The 23,420-nt window shown below is 52.4% G+C and overlaps 2 protein-coding genes across 2 annotated transcripts; one reads left to right on the top strand and one right to left on the bottom strand.

Annotated features, from left to right (window-relative positions):
- The first annotated feature begins 9,529 nt into the window (after nt 1-9,529).
- On the top strand, nt 9,530-10,573 carry LOC148051730 (olfactory receptor 14C36-like). The gene has a single exon (XM_087735414.1). The coding sequence runs from the start codon at nt 9,530-9,532 to the stop codon at nt 10,571-10,573; it is 1,044 nt and encodes a 347-aa protein (XP_087591540.1).
- Nucleotides 10,574-16,773: 6,200 nt separating this feature from the next.
- LOC148051731 (olfactory receptor 14A16-like) lies at nt 16,774-17,790 on the bottom strand. Its single transcript, XM_087735375.1, has one exon. The coding sequence runs from the start codon at nt 17,788-17,790 to the stop codon at nt 16,774-16,776; it is 1,017 nt and encodes a 338-aa protein (XP_087591501.1).
- Between the last annotated feature and the right edge of the window lie 5,630 nt (nt 17,791-23,420).

A 23,420-nucleotide genomic window follows, 5' to 3' on the forward strand; every position in this document is an offset into this window, starting at 1 on the left:
CTGTTTTGCTACCCTGAAAAACATCGAGAGACTGCTGAGAACAGAAGTATCCCCCACAGACAGCTAAATGTCTCACCCTTTCTCAAGGTCTCAGCACCCCGCTTCTAGCCAAGGACACACAGGGCTCATTTCACAAACACAAAAGAACGTTCTCTGTCATAGCATCTCTGATCTTCTCCATGCGGCCTTCAGATAACACAAAGGTGCTATAGGACAGGTTTGCAACCTGGAGGGAAGTTGGGAAGGAAACCTCGGGGAGATAGCCAAGTGTCCTAATGATACCATCTGATTAAGGGAAAGCCAGCTTATTCTCCAGTCCCACAGACTGCATTGCACACAGCCACAAAAGTTAGAGGAAAGCTGGGACACTTGTTCCCATGGGCACACCTGCATGAAAGGACCCACAAAATTAGTGTGTGACTCTGCAGCTGAAACTCCCATCCCCGGAGAGTCTGGCAGCAAAAAAACAATCACACAGACAAGTTGAAACACAAAGAAAAATACAGTGAGGGTGGGGCTGAGAGAGGCCAGGGCAGAGGCATTGGGGCACTCAGACAGCGTTCCCCTTCCCCAGCTGTGCACGCCACCTCCCAGACACCACCATTGCCGGGCAGCTGCTCTCAGCCCCTGTGCTGTGCAGGGGGAACTGGGCCCGTGACTGGAGAGCTGCACCACGGCTCTGCTGGAGCTCTGGCTGCAGAGGAGGTGGTTCACGCCTTGGAGCCCCCAGCCCTGAGGGCAGAGGCTTTGGTGGGTGGGAGAGGAGGCAAGGGGGCTTGCTCAGAGGAAGGCGTCTGCATTGGAGGGGATCATACAGAGGTTTCTGCATTCTCCCTCCTACAGCACTTCTGGTTTTACTTCCCTCTCATTCCTAGAGCATATGCCTCCTGCCTGGAGATTTTCCTGCTGGGAGATGTTTCCCTGTCCCATGTCTTTTGCCTGTCAGGGCTCACAGAGCCCATCCCAACTTCTGTGCACTCACCCTGGCCCCACAGAATCCTGCCTGTTTGCAGGGCACTGGCTGGGCGCATGTTCCTGTTTGCAGGAGGAAAAGGGCAGGTCAGAAGAACCCTGATGGGTCCAGCAGAGGTGATGCTGGTGCTGTCGATAGGCAGAGCAGTGGCTGAAGGGCACATTAGGAGGCTCCTATCAAACTTACTGATCACTCAGTCAGCAGTCTCAGTGGCTTCTTCAAAGCTGACCACTCCTTTTCCATTTATCCCTTTTCCTCTACACCCCCACTCCAAATAGGAAACTGAAAACACAAATTCAGGAAATCTTCATTATCTTTATGGCAATCCCTGCCAGGACCTTCTCCTTGAAACATCCCTGAGGAAATATTCTGGGGGGGAACTGGAGCTGTGAGCAGCCCTGACCCATGCAGCACCCTCTCGACAGCAGAACTACCCTGCCCTACCAGGGGTCCCTTCTTCCACCCACAGATTCTCCCCACAGCACTGTTGGGAGCTCCCCGGGCAGGCTGAGCACTGACCCTGGCACACAGACCGCTGGGGCACAGGGACCCTGCTCTGAAGCACAGCCCTGGGCATCCCTGGCTGTGCACCTGGCTTAACATCCTTGCAGTCATCCGCAGAGGAAGGCAGCCGTCATGCCCTGTCCCTCTGATGGTGCAGCAGGGAAAACCTGCTCTGGAACATGCCTTCCTCCTCTGCACTAGAGAAGTTGTGAGAATCAACCTTAAAGATCCCACAGACTCTGGGATGTAGCAGCTTCTGGAGATCCCTCCAGCAACTGCAGCTTGCTCTGCTTCTAGAGACTTACTGTGTCAAGGGCTGTCAGTATTTCTCCCACAGTGAGCTCTCAGCGTCCTCATACCCCAGGCTGCCTTTCACCTCTCTCTTCCTGGCTTCTCTCCCCTCGCTGCCTGCAGGCAGTGCCCTCAGCCCTGCTGCCCTTTGCAGAGGAGCTGCTCCTGGGCAGAGCTGTCTCTCTGCAGTGCTGCCCACTTGCCAGCAGCTCCCTCCATGCCAGGAGCCCAGCCCAGCTCAGCAGCAGAGGCCCAGCCCAAGGCACCACTTTCTCTGCCCCTCTGGGCTCCCTCCAGGTGTCCCTGGGGCTGCAGGGGAACCTGCTGTGAAACAGGCTGAAGGCATCACTCATGTTCCCTCTCTCAGCTCAGGGGAGACAAGTATTCCTAGCACTGTCATTTCTCCTATGAAGAGAAGATTTGGGCATGGGAATCACCTTTCCTTGTCCCATCATTAGACAGGACACCCAGACAGTGACAGGAAAATTTACACTTTCTGAAAGAAGGGTCTCACAGAGTCAATCGAGGCATCTCAATCAGGATCTGTAGTCCTGGTGGTGGAAAGGGACTCAGCTCCCTCCCATGCCTGCCACAAACCCAGCGGAGGTGGGATTCCTCTTGCCTCATTTCAGCTGTGCAGAACATAGGCACCTGCATGTGAGCGGCCTGTCTCAGCTCCCATGCTCATCATTGGAGAGGGAGGCGAGGAGTGAGATGCAAATGTCTGGTGACATTTGAGGTGCCAGGGGTGGTCCAAGACATGGGCAGGGAACTGTAAACTGAAATGGAGCAGCTCATACAGACAGGGCAGGATCTGGGGGCGTCCTTTTGGAGGCTGTTGAAGATTTCCTTTGGCCTTCTGAAATGAGAACTGATGCCCAAAAGAAGGGCAGTTGAACTTACTGTGTTTAGGGCAGCTTATAGAGTTATTCATCTGAACAATTGGAGTGATGTGCCATAGGGAGAGCTCAGCCTCTTTCCTCTCCTTCCACTAGGTCTCCACTAACTACACTGCCAGTTGTCTCAGGTTCAGCCCCACATTGCCTAACAGAATTTAGGGCAGCAACTCAATTTAATGTTCAAATCCAGGCCCACAGAGCTACATGAGATGCCAGGGCTTGCAGGAACAGCAGAGGACCTCCAGGAAAGCAATTCCCATTCAGGACGGGTGTGTGACAGCCAGCCCAGATGGCATCCCAGGGAATGCAATTTGCTGCCTGTGTGCCAGTGACTGACACCATCAGTATCAGCCATCAGATGCCATCAGAGAGGCAAGGTCTGCTCCTCCTCTACCCAGCAGCTGCAGGCATTGTGTGAACACAAAGCACATCACACTGGGATCTTTTCTCACACCCATGATGACAGAGTCAAAGAACAGACCACTTATTTTCACAATGTGCCTGGATATGTCTTGTCTTCAAGGACAGCATCCTTGAAGCACAGCAATGATCCTTACAAAAACTCAATCTAACCTGGAAAGGGAATGCAACAGGAACCAAGATGAGCTGTTGCTACATCAGCAACGCTTAAAGAAGAAAGAGAGAGAATGGGGGACCACTGCTGAATTTAGTAAGAGTAGGTGTAGATAGATCTATGTCCTCCTTGCCTCAGTTCCCACCAGCGAGGTCTCCCAGGCCTTTGAGCTTTGAGGCAGGACTCTGGAAAGGAACAGCCACTGGTAGATGGGGATCAAGCCAGGGGTTCCTCTGGCAAACCACACCCTTACCAGTCCATGGGACTGGAGAGGTTGTACCCAAGGATGCTGGTCAGCAAGGTCAGCTCATGTGCATGACTGAGCACAGCCATCCCCAGCAGCGCGCATTCCCCATCTGCCAGCCTGAGGCATGCACACAAGATGGAAATGTCTGTATCATTCCTGACTGGCACAGGAGGGACCTTCCTTCCTGCTGTATTCCCAGGACAATCCTCCTCCTCCTCTTTCACCTGCAGACATCCACTGCTTTCCATTTCTGGTTTCAGGCACGGCTGTAAGGATTTGCTAACACCATCAGCCATCAGCTTGTTTCTCACAGGCATTCCCCCAAACCCCTGTCCCAGACCTACACAGGGCCAATCACTGCTGCTCAGGGCCACTCACACTTCAGAAGAGGCCTTGAGCTTCCTGGATCTTCCTGGTGACTATTACAATCCTCCTAGCTCCCTCCAGAGCTCATGGTGAGCTTTCTTGGCAATAACTGGGCCTTTATGACCATCACTTATGAAATTGTTGCCCTGTTGTGACCTTCTGGGCAGAAAGTGTAGTCACAGAAAAGCACCAAATCTATTAAAATGGATGCCGAGTGAATTTCCAGTAAGCTCCCCCCATGGCTGTGGCTTCCTGGCAAGGAATCTGGCCTGAGAAGGTCATCCAGCCTCTGCCACTCTCTGGAGAGGGAAACCAACAGTGTCCATGCCAGTAGGGGACACAGAGGGTGACTTTTGCAAGACCACCCTTCATCTGAACCGCTTCAAACCTGTGGATTGGGGATCATGCTGTCTATTGCAAATACCGATCCCACTCTAATTGCCCAGAGATGTATGCAAGATTTGCTTTTGCCTTTCTGCAGTCCTGATTACCTTCCAAAATGCATCAAAGTAGCCCTGCTATGACATTGGCCTGGTCCCTCAACAGCCTTGGATTCATCTCATCTGGTCCAATGGACTACTAAGGTTTCAGGTTTCCCAAGTAACTCCTGACTTGGTCTCCATCCACTGCTGGGTTTCTGGGGTTCTGCCTCTTAGGCACACGGAACTGGGAGACCTCGCTGGTGAAGACAAAGGCCAAGAGTACCTTACACCTATCTACACCTAGTCTTAGCAAATTCAGCAGTGGCCACACATGAGCTTCATTTCTTCTTTCACTGTTCCTGAAGTAGTACCAGCTCATCATTGTGCCCTTGAACTCCCTTGCAAGTGTCAGCGCTATGGGAGCTCTGGCTTTTCTCAAACCAACCGTATTTCTGAATTCCTCCTTTGTTTTCATCCTAGCATCCACCTCTTGGATGCTTCCTTTTTTCTGTGGAGCTTCCCCATGAGTTTCCTATTTCCCCAAGCTTCTGTCCTGATAGCTCTGCTTGTTTTCCTGGCTATTGGTATGCACAGCCTTGTACTTCAAAGACGCTGTCCTTGAAGACCAGCTGTAGTGACCTCTGCTGCCCTTCTGACCAACCTGGCAGCTGTGCTATAGAGCCCTGTGTCGCAAGCTGTGTCCCAAGACCCTCCAGAAACCTCCAGGACTGTTTGTATGCTGGTGTGGTCCCACTCCAGTGAATGCCAGGGTAATTAATGTCCACAAGGGGACTACAATGGGTTCTTTGTCTCCCACAACAATGTCACCCTTACCGGCCTCTCCTCTGACCCTCACCTGCAAGGGCTCACCCAACTTGTTCATCCCATAGAGGAGCTCCACACACCTAAGCAACTCCTTCACAACTGAGGGCAACCCCCTCCTGACCTCCTGATCATCCTGTACCCACTCATCACAGCACCCCAGTGGTGTGAGCTGTCCCAACAGCCCTCAGTTGTTAGCCCCTTCAAGTGGAATGAAGAGATTGCACACACAGCTCCAGCTCCTCCTGTCTGTGCCCCAGGCAGAGGGCATTGGTACATGTCTGGGCTGCAGCAGCTCAGCTTCAGGGAGACCTGCTGCCAGGCACCCAAGACATTGTATGTGCAACGGGTTTGCTTCAGAGCAGAGACATGCAGGAGGGGATGGCAGATGGCAATGTAAAGAAGATACGAGGTGCCCACAAAGAAGGCAATCCCTGCTCTCCCCAAGGCCAGAGAGAAACAGAGCTGGGCTGTGCAGTGCGAGCAGGAGAGGGGTTTGCTCTCTGTTGTGTCTGTGCAGCTCTGAGTGCCTGTGGTGGAGCTGAAGCTGATCTCAGGAAGGAAGAGGTGATGTTGAGAGTGTCCTTGGCTGTAGACATCCTGTGATACCGGCACAATGAAAATCATTGGCCTGATCCATGATTGTGACATCGAGGGGATGGTTAAAGGATGGGGGAGTGAAGAAGAAGCAGAGTTTGGGAGGGAATGCCCATGAGTGGAGCCCCTGGTGTGATGTGCTTGGTATTCATGCACTGCCCAGCATCTCCTGGAAATAGAAGGGAACAACCTTGCGTCAGAGCAGTGGTGCACTTCAGTCATTGGCCCAAAGGCGCTGAATCTGCCTGAAATGCCCTGGGGGATGCCTGTCCCACAACTAGTCTGAATGGGGATGGGGTTCCTGTACAGGACCTGTGCTGTCCATCTCAGCTGCAGAGCCCTGGCATCTCCCCTGGCACTACAAGCACGTATTTGTAAATTAAATTAAGATTTAGCTTCCTTGAATTAGCTTAGACAATTGGAGTGCAAGGGAGGCACGTGACAAAACTGCCATTATATTCGAAGGACACATAGAAAATGCAGTTGATGGTGAAGAGAAACAGAGCTCTCCCTATGCTGCATGACTCCATTTGGTCAGCTGAACACCTCTAGAGGCTGCCCTGTACGTAAGAAATATCTACAGGTTGAGTTGTCCTAAATATGGGCACCTGCTGTCATTCCACCTGGCCAATTTAATTTCCCATTGGCCTCCAAGAAGATGCCCCCAGATGCTGCCCTGTCTCTGTGAACTGCTCCCTTGGAGCTTGCAGTCACCTGCACACATCTTGGACCACCTCCTGAACCGCAGATGTCGGCAGGTGTTCGTGTCTGAACAGCTCACTCCTGGTCTCCATCTCCATTAGCACCATGGGAGCTGAGACAAGGAGCTCCCATGCAGGTGCCCATTTTGTGCCCACCTGAAATGAGGCAAGAGGAATCCCAGCTTCTGTGGGTCTCTGGTCTGCATGGGGGTGAGCTGAAACCTCTTGCAGCCGCAGAACAACAGACCCAGGATGACATGCCTCACTTGACCCTGCTGAATCCCTTCCCTCAGCAGGGGTAAAGGAAATCCCTCCCTGTGACTGTCTGGATGTCCTGTCTGATGCTGAGACAAGGCAAAGTGATTATAGGACCTAAACCTGACTCTGGAAAGAGAAATGACACTGATGGAAAAAAATGTCGCCCCCCGGCTGAGGGAGGGAACATGAGTGATGCCTTCAGCCTGTTTCCCAGCAGGTTCCCCTGCAGCCCCAGGGACACCTGGAGGGAGCCCAGAGGGGCAGAGAAAGTGGTGCCTTGGGCTGGGCCTCTGCTGCTGAGCTGGGCTGGGCTCCTGGCATGGAGGGAGCTGCTGGCAAGTGGGCAGCACTGCAGAGAGACAGCTCTGCCCAGGAGCAGCTCCTCTGCAAAGGGCAGCAGGGCTGAGGGCACTGCCTGCAGGCAGTGAGGGGAGAGGAACGAGGCAGAGGCAATCGGGAGTGGGAGGATGCTGAGAGCTCACTGGAAGAAAAATCTTCATAGACACTAAGTGTCTGGCTGCAGGGCATTGCATCTACAGGTCCTGGTGGGATCTCCTAAGGCTGGCATGTCGCACAGACTGCAAGATATGTAAGTACAACTCTCAGATGTTTTCTGGTGTAGAGGAGGAGGACATGCTCCACGGCAGGTTTTCCCTGCTGCACCATCAGAGCGACAGAACAGGAAGGCTGTCTTCTCCTAGGAATGGCTGCAGGGGTGTGCATATGGGTGTTCAGCCAGGGGTGCCCCAGGGCTGTCCTTCCGATCAGGGTCCCTGCACCCCATGGCACTGTGTGCTGGGGCAGGGCCTCTGCTGCCTGCCAGGGTCAGCACTCAGCCTGTCTTGGGGGTTGACCATGGTGCTGCGGGGAGAAGCTGTGGGTGGAAGGAGCAACCCACAGCAAGGCAGGGTGCTTCTGCTGTTGAGAGGGTGCTGCATGGGTCAGGCTGCTCACAGCTCCAGATCATCCTGAGAATATTTCCAAGGGGATGTCTCAAGGAGAAGATCAAGGCAGGGATTAATAGGAAGATAAGGAGCTTTCCTGAGTCTGTCTTTACAGTTTCCTGTTCCCGGGGGCTAGGGAGGGGGAGAGAAAAGGATAAATGGAGAAGGAGCTCTGAAGTTCTAATAAGTCACTGAGACTCCTGAACTATAATTTTGAGGGATCAGTACATCTGTCAGAAGCCTCCTAAAGTACCTTCAGACACTGCTCTGCCTATGGACAGCACCAGCATCACCTCTGCTGGACCCATCAGGGTTCTTCTGACCTGCCCTTTTCCACCTGCAAACAGGAACATGCGCCCAGCCAGTGCCCTGCAAACAGGCAGGTTTCTGAAGGGCCAGGGTGAGTGCACAGAAGTTGGGATGGGGTCTGTGATTGCTGACAGGCAAAAGACATGGGACAGGGAAACACCTCCCAGCAGGAAAATCTCCAGGCAGGAGGCATATGCTCTGGGAATGAGAGGGAAGTAAAACCAGAAGTGCTGTAGGAGGGAGAATGAAGAAACCTCTGTATGATCCCCTCCAATGCAGACGCCTTCCTCTGAGCAAGCCCCCTTGCCTCCTCTCCCACCCACCAAAGCCTCTGCCCTCAGGGCTGGGGGCTCCAAGGCGTGAACCACCTCCTCTGCAGCCAGAGCTCCAGCAGAGCCGTGGTGCAGCTCTCCAGTCATGGGCCCAGTTCCCTCTGCAGAGCACAGGGGCTGAGAGCAGCTGCCCGGCAATGGTGGTGTCTGGGAGGTGGCGTGCACAGCTGGGGAAGGGGAACGCTGTCTGAGTGCCCCAATGCCTCTGCCCTGGCCTCTCTCAGCCACACCCTCAATATATATTTTCCCTTGTTTCTCCACTGGTCTGTGTTATTGCTATTGTTATCTTGTTCTTGCTGCCAGGCTCTCCGGCGATGGGAATTTTTAGCTGCAAAGTCACAGGCGGATCTTGTGGGTCCTTAAATGCATTTGTGTCCATGGGAACCCATGTCCCAACTTTCATCCAACCTGTGAGGCTGTGGGCAATGCAGTCTGTGGGTCTGGGGAATGAGCTGAATCTCCTTTACTGAAATACCATCATTAGGACACTTGGCTATCTCCTCGAGGATTCCTGCCAAGCTGTGAGCTTCCCTCCAGGATGAAAACCTGTCATATAACAACTTTGTGTTATCTGGAAGCCCAATGGGGAAGCGTAGAAATGCTACAACAGCGAAAATGCTGATGGCTTTATAAAAGGAGCCATGTGTGTCCTGGGCTAAAAGTGGGGTGCTTAGGAACATAGGGAAGAGTGAGACATGTAGTGGTCTAAGGTGGATCCCTCTGCTCACAGCAGTGCATGGTGGCTTTTCAGGGTAATATTGGAGTGCGATCACCCTCCACTTCAGAAAGCTGCAAGCCCAGGGCAGCTGGGAGCCACACGGGGGGACAGACCAGCTCCCCTCACTCTGCACTAAGCCACAGGCACTCCTGTTCCCTCGCAGGACTCCCTCTGTTCTCCCTGAGTGCAGCACAAATGCTGAGGCTTTCTGACATCCAAGAACACTCCCCTGGGTGCAAGGGGAGCAGGAGCTATCAAAAACCCAAACCTCTCAACCTGCCTTCTGCCACCTCATTCCTTATCACTGGGAGTGCAGAAGCTGACAGGACCTTCTGTGTCAGGAGCAGTTTCATGAGACAAGGTCAAACACAGGACTGGCCCCTGCCCCCATTGTTCCCATGAACGCACTGCTGCAGAGCAGGGCTGACCTCTCGGCAGCCAGCGGGCAGAAGCCCTGCTCTTCATGGCACATTCAGCCAACACCAACCAGGGCTCCAGCCACAGAGCTGAAGGAAGGTCTCCTTGAAAAGGAAAAGGGTGTCTGTGTGTAGCAGGGTGAGGGTGTATGAGAAATGGCTTTGATTTTGCTCAGAGAATTCGTCACTAACTTGTCACTGTCTTTTCCTTCTCTGACAGTGTCCCATGCCCAGAGTCAGCAAATATCCAACAGCAGCTCCATCACCCAGTTCCTCCTCCTGGCATTCGCAGACACACGGGAGCTGCAGCTCTTGCACTTCTGGCTCTTCCTGGGCATCTACCTGGCTGCCCTCCTGGGCAACGGCCTCATCATCACCGCTGTAGCCTGTGACCAGCACCTCCACACCCCCATGTACTTCTTCCTCCTTAACCTCTCTGTTCTTGACTTAGGCTCCATCTCCACCACTGTCCCCAAATCCATGGGCAATTCCCTCTGGAACACCAGGGACATCTCCTACGCAGGATGTGCTTTCCAAATCTTTCTGTTTGTATTTTTGATTTCAGCAGAGTATTTTCTTCTCACCATCATGGCCTATGACCGCTACGTTGCCATCTGCAAACCCCTGCACTACAGGACCCTCCTGGGCAGCAGAGCTTGTGTCCACATGGCAGCAGCTGCCTGGGGCACTGGGTTTCTCAATGCTGTGCTGCACACGGCCAATACATTTTCACTCCCCCTCTGCCACAGTGATGCTGTGGAGCAGTTCTTCTGTGAAATCCCCCATATCGTCAAGCTCTCCTGCTCAGACTCCTACCTCAGGGAGATTGGACTTCTTGCGGTTAGTGACTTTGTCGACTTTGGATGTTTTGTGTTCATTGTGCTGTCCTATGTGCAGATCTTCAGGGCTGTGCTGAGGATCCCCTCTGAGCAGAAAAGGCACAAAGCCTTTTCCACGTGCCTCCCTCACCTGGCCGTGGTCTCTCTGTATGTCACTTCTGGCACGTTTGCCTACCTGAAGCCCCCCTCCATCTCCTCCCCATCCCTGGACCTGGTGGTGGCAGTGCTGTACTCGGTGGTGCCTCCAGCAGTGAACCCCCTCATCTACAGCATGAGGAACCAGCAGCTCAAGGGTGCAGTGTGGAAACTGATAACTCGATGTTTTTCTGGAGTAATAAACTTCCTGTCATCTTCTGCGTAGCAGCTGGTCATGGTTTAATTGTGATAATGTTGTCATCCCCTTTCTAATTCACTGGTTGCTTTTCTTTTCTCACCAAGTGGCTATGTAAATGAGCAGCTCTTCTCTCTGTGTATTTAAACAATAAAGGGCCATTCAATGACTTTTTCGTTTTCCTGATACCCTTCCCCCAAGGCTTTTTTGGAGCTGCAGGGACAGTTCCTGTGTGCATGGGTGGAGCAGAAAAGAGTCCCGTCATGGCAGCATTGCCAGGGAGCACCAGCGCTTGGTCATCCAGGGCTGTTCTCTTGCCACTTCCACACTCTCTTTCTGATCCCTTGCCTTGGTGTAAGGCTGGAGTACTCTGGCAGCTTGGTGACAGTCGTGCTGTGTGGTCGTCCTGTGACCGCAGGGAGGGACAGGCAATGGGCACTTCTGTGACACAGCTGGCCTCCATAACAGCATTTCCATAAAGAAGGGTGATGTCCTCAGGGCAGTGCCTGAAGGCTTAGGTCTTCTGTCAGAGTTGCTGTTCAAGAACAAGCTCAAGATAGTGCCCTAGTGAGGAAAACACCAGTGAACAAATGAAGCCCAAATGCCATCAGCTATTCCTGGAGGTGCCATGAAGGCCAGTGGGACAGACAGGGCCTCAAGGTCACTTCATTTTCAGAGTAATGTCCCCTGGGAAACCTCCTGAATGCAGCACTGGGATGTGCTTCTGTGAACCAAGGTCCCTGTGTCCATTCCTCATGACGAGGGGCATCTCAGACAGGCACAGAGCAGGGCGATACACCGCAGGGCTGAGGTGCCTCCCAGCCTCTGGCAGTGGCAACAGGAGGCCAGAGAGCCATTGTGCCTGCTGCAGTGCCCTGCCTCCGCACGTGCAAGGGAAGGGCTCATGCCTCTGAACACCCCTGTGTGTATGAGGAGTGCATGAGGCCAGCTCAGATATGGGCACCTCACAGGGCCCTGCCCTTTCTGTCTGTGACTCCAGGAACAAACCCCCCTGGCCCAGTGAGATTCATGTCACCTGCCTTGCACAGGCTCATTGCAAATGCTCCTGGCTGCTCATGTCACCCTTTCTGGATTGTGCCCTCAAAGGTGTCAGAGCCATCAGAGAGGTTCTGGGGTCCTCAGAAAAGGCAGACACCAAACCTTTCTTCCAGAAGTGCAAGGAGGAGGACTGGGAGAGTTACAGGCTGGTCAATGTCACCTCAGTCCCTGGGAAGGGGATGGGCCAAATACTGCTGCAGCCATTTCCAGGTACTTGTAGGACAAGAAAGGGATTGCTGAACCTGTGTGGGTAGGGGAAAGAGGGGGATGTTTTGTATGTGGGCCTTAGCAACGGTTTTGACATGGTTTCGCATAATCTCTTTATAGCCAGATTGGTGATACCTGGACTGAAGAAACAGGTGTAGTGGGTGGGAAGGTGGCTGGTGGATCCAGCCCAAATGTCAGCAGTGCTAGAGTCCTGCTGGTGGCCACTTCCCAGTGGCATCCCTCAGTGCAATTACTGGGGCCAACACTTTTGAGTGTCTTCATTAACTGCCTGGATAATGTGCCGGAGTGCCTTTTCAGGTCCTTTGTGGATGATGCCAAACTGGGCAGAGCCGTCCTCCAGACCTCATCTTTTTCACCCTGCCTTGAGTAGGATCGGCACACAAGGTGATGTTCAGGGGTCTCTTCCAACCTGAGTTATTCCAGCATTCAATGAATGTTTTCCTTGGAGAGCTTTCTGAAGACAGAAGAGACAGAGGATGAAGGAAAAAAAGAGAAGAAGTAGAGGCATAAAATGCACCAGTATAAATACAGCAGTTCCTCCGAGGAACATTTCCCTACTCAAATTGTTTATAGGAAAACCACTAAATAAATTTGGTGAAACAAGCTTACTTCTGTCTGCTCACATACTGGGCCACAAGGAGGATGATGGCTGGTATCATGTGGTCAATTGTGTCTCAGGACCTCATAATCCTGTAGGAAGCCAATGGCTGTGAAGAGGGCTGTGAGGTCACTTCTGCCTCTAGAGGTGAGAGGCCAACAGCAGGAATGTGTCTGGGAAAGGCACTGTGAGGTCACTTCTTCCTGAAACAGCCGATAGGTCAGCCCTTGACTCATGGCTGGGATATGTGCTGCTAAACTCCCCTCTGCCAGTGTCTCTGACAGGGCAGCAGAAGGCACCTGGTTGGTGCATTGGCTGGGAGACCCCCTCTGCCAAAGGACCCAGGCTCACTCCAGGAAGAGGGCTTGTATTGTGGCTGTCATGTCTCTTCTGCCTGAGTACAGGATGGGACAGCAGCAGCTACGCAGCTTGGTCATGTCTATCTAAGAAGCTGAAAGGCTCGCAGCCTTGGAAGATCATGGTGATGTTACTTGTGTCTGGTCAGATGAAGGGCTACAAGAAGGCTGATGGTTTTGCATGCCTGTTTGAAGGGTTATTTCCCAGATGGTGGAGCTTTCCTTGGAGGTAGGAAGGAGCAGGAGAGAGAAACAGTGCCACACAGTGCAGCTTGAATGGTGGAGACTGGACATGAGGAGGAAGAAATGTCACTGAAAGAACAGTACTGTGGTACATGAAGTCCTCCAGAAGGAGTATGAGGTCAGTCCATCTCCTTGTGTTTGAAGGAACAGAGTGTGAGGGTGGACAGACATCGGTGAATGTACGGAAATGGCAGGGTGAGAGCAAGGTGAGGAAGCGAGATGGGTGTCTGCAGCCTGCAGGGCAAAAGAAGTAGCTGTGGGACAGCGTAGGACAAGCTGTGGTGGAGACGGCAAAGAGTGGTGGCAAGGCTGGAAGTGGCCAAGAGAGCCCAAGTTCGTTCCCTTTAACTATGGCAATTGTGCCTGCCACCAAGGCCTATGAGGAGACATGTTGTCCTAAGGCACTGGGGGGCCTCATTGCCTCCTTGCACACCCCCAGTAAGGCTGGGAGCTGTCATAGCCTTGTCCTGCACTCAGCATCACCCCCCCACATCCCACTGCCCCAGGAAGAGCCCTGAGCAACGCGTGAGGGACAGGACCTGCCTTCCCCGGGGCGGGGGGTCAGCACTTGGCCTTGCTGCTTCATAAAACAAAGCCAGGGTTTTCTCAGCATCTGAGCTGCCTGCACATTCCCTTTGCCTGCCTGCAATCAGGGCCTCCAATTCTCTGCTCTAACGAGTCCCTGGGGAGGCTTTGCCAGTAATGGCCCTCAGTGGGGCTTATTAATACTTCAGGGTACTTTGGGTTTTGCTTTTGATGCTGACTCTTGCAGAGGTTTGTGTAATCTCTTCTCGGTATCTGAAGTTCAAGGACTCAGCACCAAATATACCATGGGGCTCGTTAAAACACAAAAAGCCCTAGTAATGTATATCTCTTCCTTTAATTTTCTTCAGGTCTTCAAGAGTTGTACAGATAATTAAAGCTGTTTCCTGTGTACTTATGGAGAAAGATTTCAAAGAGCTTCTAATAAAAATGAAGTTTGCTTTTAAAGGGTGTATTTTATTACTTCTCAGTGTAGAGAAGAGATGACAGCAGCATTCTCTAATTGATATTGGTGCAGGTTGTCTCCTCAGGAGGTCTGGACTGGTAGGAGAAGCTGTCCCTTGAGCTCTGACAACCTCCCACCTCACCTCCCCAACCCCACCATTGCTCTCCTTGCCCACCTGGGACTTTTCCTTACAGCAGACTTCTCCACTCATCTCTGCAGCTGGATGGTACAGCTCCTTTGCACCAGCTCCCCCCTGCTCTCCTTAGAGACCTGGCTGCACACAGGTACAGGAGGGTTTTTCCTATTTGCAAGCAAAGGAAAAGTCAAGCATGGTCAAGTTCCATAAAGAAAACAGACTCTGCAAGCATATGCTAAGTCCAAGCTGCCTCTGATGAGGTTGCCTTTCTACGGGGGATAATCTTAGGAGAACTGTTTCAGGTAGGGAGATCCAAAGAAGAGAGATACAAACATAATTAAAGAGTTGGCTAAGGAGACAATTAGCCTGCTGCAAGACAGGCAAACTTTTAACTCCCTGATGTCAAAGCAGCAACTGGATGGGGGAGAGGAATCTGAATGAACAGAGTAAGAGGAGCAGAACACTGGAGAATAAGGGAAAGGGCTTTTGTCTAGGCAGTCTGCATCTGAAAAGATTACACTAGAAATGGTTGTTCTCTCAAGAGAGGTGAAAATATAAGAAAGAGAGAAGTTAAATTTATATAAATAATTTTAATTTCTTTTAATAATTTAAATTTAATTGTAATTTAAATTTAAATTCAATACACGGTATAAGAGGCAGAATAGTGTTAATGAAGTTACACTGGAAGATCAATATGTCCTTGGAATATCCCTTTTGAAAGGTCACGGGATTCGCAGAGGTCTCTTGGGAGTGAGGACAAGCCAATGTTGCAGCCATCGTTGAAAGAGGCCAGAAGCGCAACCCCGGGAACCCCAGGCTGTACAAGCTCACTTGGGGGAGGAGTGAGCCTTCCCATGAGTGCTCTTGGGGGACCTTGCTGGGCACCTCAAAGAGCAGGAGGTGTCCAAATGCAGTCAGCATGGATTAGCCAAGGGTAAATCATGCCTCCCCAACCTGATGGCCTTCCTGATGAAGTATCTGCTTTTATGCACGAGGGGAGAACAGTGGATGTCCTTTACCTCCACTTCAGCAAGACTTTTGGCATGATCTCCCTCGATATCCTGGTACCCACGTTAGGCCATTACAATCTGGTACGACCTGGTAGCAAAGGCAGCCAGCAGAGTCCTGGAATCTCACCAAAAGAGCAAGGGCAGTGATTGTCTCCCCTGCTCATCGCTCCTTAGACCACCTGTACACAACTGTGTCCATTTTTGGGCCCCCACTGGGGAAGGGGAGGAGGGAGGGAGCGCCTGTGGGGCTGCTGGGCTCTTGGCCAGAGATCACCACCACAGCGAGGGAGGTGTTGGTAACTGGCAGGGAGTTGAGTGGAGAGTCATCGAGCTGCTGAGGGGCTGGAGCACTTGCCTGGGAGGAGAAAGTGGAGGAAAGGGCCTTGTTCAATGTGCAGAAGGGAAGGCCTTGGGAACCTCATTGTGACCTGCCAGTCCCCATGGGGAGGTTTTCAGGAAGGTGAAACTGGTCTTGTAATGTTATTGCTTGGCAGGAGAATAATAGGGAATAGTCAGATGTTGAAATGAGGAAGTTTCTGTCCAGAGATCAGGTAATGAGATATCTGCAGACCACAGGGTGCTTTGGGCTGTAAACAGAATGTAAACCAATCCTCTGACTTGGGATCTCACTCAATGGAAATTTTCAGTATTTTTCATGAGAAGGCCATAAGCAGCTGACCTTACTGGAGCTGTCTGAGAACGGGCTTGGCTGAGAGACTAACTGTGGCAAGAGCTGTGGATTTTCCATTTTATAAATAATGGCAAATGGGGTTAAGTATGACTGAGCCCCAGAGGAGGATGGGGGTGACCATGCAGCAAAGGTCCCTCCTGAGGGCTGGGGTGTATGGCCAGAGATGGAAATGGCCAGTGTGTGGGACTGGTCTGCGAAAATTTCCAGCGTCCTGGTGGTCCTCAGGCAGCTCCTGCAGCTCTGCCCTCTCCCTTCCCTGTGCCTGCCGAGTCCCCACTGACTCCCATGGCACTGCAGAGTCCTTTGTGGATACATCAATTTAGAGCTTTATTTTTGGAGGACTTTTTACCCTTGATGACATTTCACCTTCTGAGTCTGCATTCATTCCAACCCCACCTGAGTCATGTGATGAATCCCCATCGTCTCCTGACCCCTCCAGATTCATTTCCAGAGAGTCTGGTACATGCCATGAGTCCTGTCAGACATGAAGCAACCTGGGGAGATAATGGGGAGCTGATGGACCATCTCCACTGCCACTGGACACCAAGAAGAGAGCCTTTACAACCAGAACTTTTGATTCAATCGAACCCAGTGTTACCATGCGCTTAGCCCCAAAACCACTGAGAACACAAGGAGAACAGAAATTTTAAAAGGCCAATTCCTTGGGCATTGTCTTGGAAGCAACCTAGGAGGAAGAGCCCAGCCTTCAGGCACTGCATCCAGGAGATCACCTTTAACAGAAGAGCTGCAATCTGACAGACCACATTTGACACAGTCTTGTGCAAGGGTCAGACACAACAGGATCAAACCTCCACAGAAGGAGGATAAACCCAGAAAATTATCTCTAAGTAGAATTATCATGAGTGAAAAAACCAGACTCTTGGTCTAGGAAACATGTAGAGGAGCAGAGGCAGGTTATTGTCAGTGAAACAGCACCCATTGGATCGGTTTCCATAAGGCGTCCTTGAGCTCCTGGTTCCTCATGCTGTAGATGAGGGGGTTCACTGCTGGAGGCACCACCGAGTACAGCACTGCCACCACCAGGTCCAGGGATGGGGAGGAGATGGAGGGGGGCTTCAGGTAGGCAAACGTGCCAGAAGTGACATACAGAGAGACCACGGCCAGGTGAGGGAGGCACGTGGAAAAGGCTTTGTGGCGTCCCTGCTCAGAGGGAAACCTCAGTACAGCCTTGAAGATCTGCACATAGGACAGCACAATGAACACAAAACATCCAAAGTCGACAAAGTCACTAACCGCAAGAAGCCCAATCTCCCTGAGGTAGGAGTGTGAGCAGGAGAGCTTGAGGATGTGGGGGACATCACAGAAGAACTGGTCCACAGCATTGCCTTGGCAGAGGGGGAGTGAAAACGTATTGGCCGTGTGCAGCACAGCATTTAGAAAGCCACTACCCCAGGCAGCTGCTGCCATGTGGACACAAGCTCTGCTGCCCAGGAGGGTCCCGTAGTGCAGGGGTTTGCAGATGGCAACGTAGCGGTCATAGGCCATGATGGTGAGAAGAAAATACTCTGCTGAAATCAAAAATACAAACAGAAAGATTTGGAAAGCACATCCTGCGTAGGAGATGTCCCTGGTGTTCCAGAGGGAATTGCCCATGGATTTGGGGACAGTGGTGGAGATGGAGCCTAAGTCAAGAACAGAGAGGTTAAGGAGGAAGAAGTACATGGGGGTGTGGAGGTGCTGGTCACAGGCTACAGCGGTGATGATGAGGCCGTTGCCCAGGAGGGCAGCCAGGTAGATGCCCAGGAAGAGCCAGAAGTGCAAGAGCTGCAGCTCCCGTGTGTCTGCGAATGCCAGGAGGAGGAACTGGGTGATGGAGCTGCTGTTGGACATCTGCTGCCTCTGGGCATGGAGGATGGTACTAGAGGAAAAAGACAGCAAAAAGTTAGAAGAGATTTCTCTGAGCAAAATCAAAGCCATTTCTCATAGAACCTCTCCTCCCAAAATGTCTCTCTCTCCATTCAGGAAGGTCTTTGGCAGGTGCCTTTCATAAGCTCTGCTTGGTGCCAGCTCAGGATGCCCCAGGGAGCAGGAGGCTTTGCTGGGGGCTCTGCAGGAGTCAGTCCTCCCCTACACCAGTGGGTAAACAGGAACTCAGAGTGACTGCACATTAAACCCACTTGTGACATCACAGATGGTTTCAGCATTGTCACTTCAAAATCACTCTACTGCAGAGCAGAAAAAATGGGCATTTTGTTGTCATAGAATCATAGAATCATTAAGGTTAGAAAAGACCCTTTAGATCATCGAATCCAAGCGTTAACCTAGTGCTGTCAGCTCCACCACTAAACCATGTCCCGAAGCACCACATCTACCCATCTTTTAAATACCTCCAGGGATGGAGACTCAACCACTTCCCTGGGCAGCCTGTTCCAATGCCTGACTACCCTTTCTGTGAAGAAGTTTTTCCTAATACCCAACCTAAATCTGCTGTGGCACAGCTTGAGGCTGTTTCCTACCATCCTATCACTTGTTACTAGGGAGAAGAGACCAACCCCCACCTCGCTACAACCTCCTTTCAGGCAGTTGTAGAGAGCAACAAGGTCTCCCCTCAGCTCCTCTTCTCCAGGCTGAGCACCCCCAGCTCCCTCAGCCGCTCCTCGTGAGACTGGTTCTCTAGACCCTTCACCACCTTCGTTGCCCTTCTTTGGACACGCTCTAGTACCTCCATGTCCTTCTTGTAGTGAGGGGCCCAAAACTGAACACAGTACTTGAGGTGCAGCCTCACCAGTGCCCAGTACAGGGGCACTATCACCTCCCTGGTCCTGCTGGCCACACTATACCTGAAACAAGCCAGGATGCCATTGGCCCTCTTGGCCACGGGGGCACACTGCTGGCTCATGTTCAGGCAGCTATCGACCAACACCCCCAGGTCCTTTTCTGCCAGGCAGCTCTCCAGCCACTCCACCCCAAGCCTTTAGTGTTGCATAGGGTTGTTGTGACCCAAGTGCAAGACCCAAGTGCAGAGTGAGGACAGCCACTCTGTCCATCAGCCCTGCTCTCAGCTGCCCGGTGCTGGCAGCTCTTCCACCTGGAGGACTATCGCACATGAGACTTCCCCCAAAAGAAAGAGGCCAGTGCTGGGAGCAGAGGAATCCAGTTTCCAAGTGCAGATCTCCAAACCCCTCACTCCATCTCATCGTACCTTAGGAGGATCTCAGCTCTGCCCTCCCAACCAGGGACACAGAGGGCTCATGACAGCTGCCCACATGCAGCCACCCAGCAGCATCTCAATGGCCTTAGCACCGAGGTGTCTTCTCCATGGGGCTCCTGCAAAACAGAGAGATGCCCTGGGAGAGCTGTGCCCTACTGGAGGAGCAGCCTGCAGCCCAGCAGGACCTCCCAAGGACAGAGTCAACTCTCCTGAAGGGAGGGTGAGATCAGTGCCAGCCGCACACACTGCAGTACCCAGAGCCCCACAGGTGAACAAGGTGCGAGCTGGATGCTTTTCCTCCATGGCCATATGTGCATGACAGCACACGCAGCGTTGGTGCCTGAGCTGCACTTGAATCCTCACCCCCCACACCAGTAAGTGTAACAGTGAGAAGAAGGGCGTCAGGGAGAAGAGGAGAACATGCCAAAGGAGCCCTGGCAAGGGAGGCAGGAGAGGGAGACAGAGAGAGACCCATGAGTTTCAACTCTCTTTGGTGTTCCGGGTGCTTGGGAAGGTAAATCATGGCCAAGTCCCCATGACATTAAGGGCAGAGGCTCTGCTGTGTGAGTGAGGAGACCAGGGGGTTGCTCCAGGGAAAGCACCTGCACTGCAGGGGATGGCAGGGAGATGACTGAATCCCTCCTCCCACAGCATTGCTGGCAGCAGTTCTCTCTTCCTTCCTGCCCATGGCTCTGCTGCCTGGACCTCTTCTTGGCCACAACCTCTTTCTCTGTCCCCACATCTCCTCCCTCTCCATGCTCTCATACCCCAATCCACCTGCTGTGTGCTCAGCTCTGCCCTGCAGGCTCCTCCTGGCAGCAGGGCACTGCCCAGGGGCATCTCTGTGTGTGCAGGGGCTAAGGAGCAGCTGAGACAAGTCTTGATGAGACCTGCGGTCTCATTGGCTTCTCCAGAGCAGAGAAGTAAATTCCCATCTCCCACTGCCCACCTGCCCAAGAGTGAGAAAACTGAAAGCACAGACTCCTTCCCTTTCAGGCAATCCCCTGCCTTGACATCCATCTTTAGAATGACCCTCTGCAAATGTCCTTTGGGTGATGTAGAAGTCTGAGCAGCCCTGACCCATGCTGCACCGTCTGGGCAGCAGAAGGATCTTGCGCTGCTCCCACAAACAGCTTCTCCCCACACCTCTGTAGGGAGCTCCATGGGTAGTCAGAGTGCAGACCCAGGCAGGCAGCGGAGTCCCTGCCCTGGTGCACAGCCCCCTGGGGTGAAGGGACCCTACTTCTGAAGGACAGCATGGGCACCCCTGCATGCACACCCCTGCAGCCATCCCTGGGACAAGCAGTCCTGTCCTGTCCTGTCAGTGCGGCAGGATAGAACATATCCTTCTCCACAGTAAAGAAACCCTGAGAGCCATCCTGCCAATTCCTATCTGCAGAATGATGTGCCAGGTGTAGGAGACCCCTCCAAGACACTCATCTGCATTGCCCTGCTGCCAGAGACTTACTCTGTTAAGGGCTGTGAAGATTTCTCCTGAAGTGAGTTTTGAGCATCCTCCCACCTCATGCAGACTATAACATCCCTCTAAACTTCTCCCATCTGTCCTCGGTGTCTGCAGGCAGTGCCCTCAGCCCTGCTGCCCTTTGCAGAGGAGCTGCTCCTGGGCAGAGCTGTCTCTCTGCAGTGCTGCCCACTTGCCAGCAGCTCCCTCCATGCCAGGAGCCCAGCCCAGCTCAGCAGCAGAGGCCCAGCCCAAGGCAGCACTTTCTCTGCCCCTCTGGGCTCCCTCCAGGTGTCCCTGGGGCTGCAGGGGAACCTGCTGGGAAACAGGCTGAAGGCATCACTCATGTTCCCTCCCTCAGCTGGGGAGAGAAACACTTACTTCCAGCAGTGTCGTTTCTCCTATCAGGAAAAGGCTTCGCATGAACATCCCCTTTTTTGGTCCCATCATTAGGCAGGACACCCAGGAAGGTGACAAGGAAAGATCTAATTTCTTCAAGCCAGGGGGACTTATCCTCAGTTCAATGAAATAGGTATTTCATGTCTTTAGACCTGGGGCTAGAAAGACATGCAGCTCTCTTTTGCCCATGCCATGTCTCTGCTCTGAAGAAAAGCCTTTGCACACACGGGTCTTGGACATTTGGTACCAGGGTTCCTTATGGCAAGTCATATCTTGCCTGGTTCCACAGCTGCAGTGCTTCAGCCCAAATGTGCAGCAGTGCCCTCAGGCAGGGGCACAGGCAGGAGGAGCTGGAGCTGTTCCTGAGCAGACAGAGCTGTGCCATGGTGGCAGAGCTCAGGACAGCTGCTCTTCAAGGACAGCATCCTCCAAGCTCAGCAAGGGTCCAGATCGAAACCCAGTCTAAACTTGAAAGGCAACTGAAGGGCACCATAAGGATGCTTTACTGCTTCAGGAACGGTTAAAGGAAAAGATCCTGTGTGGCCACTGCTGAATTTAATAAGAGCAGGTGGAGATAGATGTGAGATTCTCTGTGTCCTCTTTTCCTCGGTCTTCCCCAGCAAGGTCTCCCAGGCCTTTGTGCCTCCAGGCAGGACTCTGGAGGAGAACAGGCAGCAGTGGATGGGGATCAATTCAGGGGTCATTTGAGCAAACAATCTTTTACCAGTCTATGGGACTGGAGCAGTGGCATCCCAGGGAGCTGAGTGAGCAGGCCAATGGCACAGCAAGGCCACTCTCCATCATCTTTCAAACGTCACGGAGACTCTGGGAACTCCCTGATGATGGGCAGCACCTGTACCTTTCCAAAATGCCCAAATGATAAACAGGGAAATGAAAAGCTGTGCCCCGGAGCGTGTCCACTCAGATCCCATTTCTGGGTGTCTGAAAGAGAAGGGGACTGGATTTACCCAGGGGAGCTTGTTCCTGGCCATCCTCTTTGCTTTCTGTGATGAAACGACAGGATTGCTGGATGCGGGGAGAGCAGAGATGGTCTTTTACCTGCAAGTCATCAAGGCTTTCAGCATCATCCCTCCAGAAATTTCTTGTGTCCAAGTTAGGACAGTATGGGCTGCATGGGTGGTTAAGTCATTCAGCATAAAACCTGCTGGAGAGTAGCTGGGCTTGGAGGAGTGTGGTACATGTGTGTTGCCCTGTCTGGAAGCATCTAGCTAGTAGGGTCCTGCAGGGGTCTAGCTTGCAACCTGCCCTGTTTCACATCTTTTGAGTGACCTGGATGAAAGGAGAGAGTACTTTTTCATATACATTTGTAGAAGACATCCCATTGAGGAGAGCAGTGCAGGGCTGGAGGGCAGGGCAGCCATCCCAAAGGACATCAAAACCTCATGATATCCAGTAAAGATTCCACCAAAGTCCTGCTCCTAAAGTGGATGTAGGCTCTGAAATGTCCTAGGACAGGGACTGGCTAGGCGGGTAGCAGCTCCACAGCAAAGGGTCTGCTGGTCTTTGGGTTCCATTAAGCAAAAGATGAGCCATCAGCAAAGGTGGCCAACACCATCCTGGGCTGTGTGAGCAGGAGCACAGCCAGGGCAAGTGATTCTCTCCCTCTGCTCAGCACTTGTGGCACCACATCCAGAATACTTGCCCAGGTTTTGTTTCCCCGCAATGCCAGAGAGATATTGGCAAGCTGGAGGATCCGCAAATTTCAGTGGAGGGCCACAGAGATGGCCGAGGTTGCATCACAGGTCCTGTCAGGAGAGGCTGAGGGAGCTGGGCTTGTTCACCCTGGAGAATGGAGGGCTTTGTGGGGAGGAAGGAACAGACTTGCATTGCCTACGGTGAGGTTCCCAAGAAGACACCTTGGTGCAAGGCAGGAGCACAGGAGGCAATGAGCTGAAACACGAGAGGGTCAGGCTCAAGATAGGGAGAAACTTTTGCAAGGTGAGGACAGCCAGACATGGGAAGCTGTTTCCCAGAGAGTGTGTGCTGCCTCCATCCCTGGAAGTTTCTCAGACTGATCTGGGTAAAACCATGAGCAACTTAGTGTGACCCTGCTTTGAAGAGGATGTTTTCTACAGATATCTAGCCAGGTCCCTTCCAGCCTGAATGACACTCTCATTCCTCACAGCTCTGTGTCCTCAACATGAGCGAAAGCCCTCAGGTTCTCTCTGACTGTAGAAATAGTTGCCTGGCTGGGATGGAGTTCATTGTCTTCATAGCAATCCATAGCGATCCAAGTTTTGGATTTGTGACCAAAACTCTTTTAGCTATTGTTGAACAGTGCTTAAACAACAGGAAGGCCTTCTCATGCTGTTTCTCACGCTGCCCTTCCAATGAGTGGGCTGGGGTTGGGCAAGAAGTTGGGAGGCACCTACATGCTGGTATGGATGGCATAGATCCACATGACACAGGATGAGTAAGGCCACCTAAAGAAGGCATCTGGCAGGCTGGCTCGTGCTGTCAATGAAGAAAATTAAGCAATGAGGAAAGCCAATGAAGAACTAAATCAAGAGCTTG

This window comes from Nipponia nippon, unplaced genomic scaffold, assembly GCF_047370975.1.
Source record: "Nipponia nippon isolate SJK-2023a ecotype South Korea unplaced genomic scaffold, ASM4737097v1 scaffold_56, whole genome shotgun sequence".
NCBI lineage: Eukaryota > Metazoa > Chordata > Aves > Pelecaniformes > Threskiornithidae > Nipponia > Nipponia nippon.

Coding starts and splice junctions, on each gene's coding strand:
- LOC148051730 (XM_087735414.1), top strand. CDS start 9,530: ATGGCTTTGATTTTGCTCAGAGAATTCGTCACTAACTTGTCACTGTCT.
- LOC148051731 (XM_087735375.1), bottom strand. CDS start 17,790: ATGGCTTTGATTTTGCTCAGAGAAATCTCTTCTAACTTTTTGCTGTCT.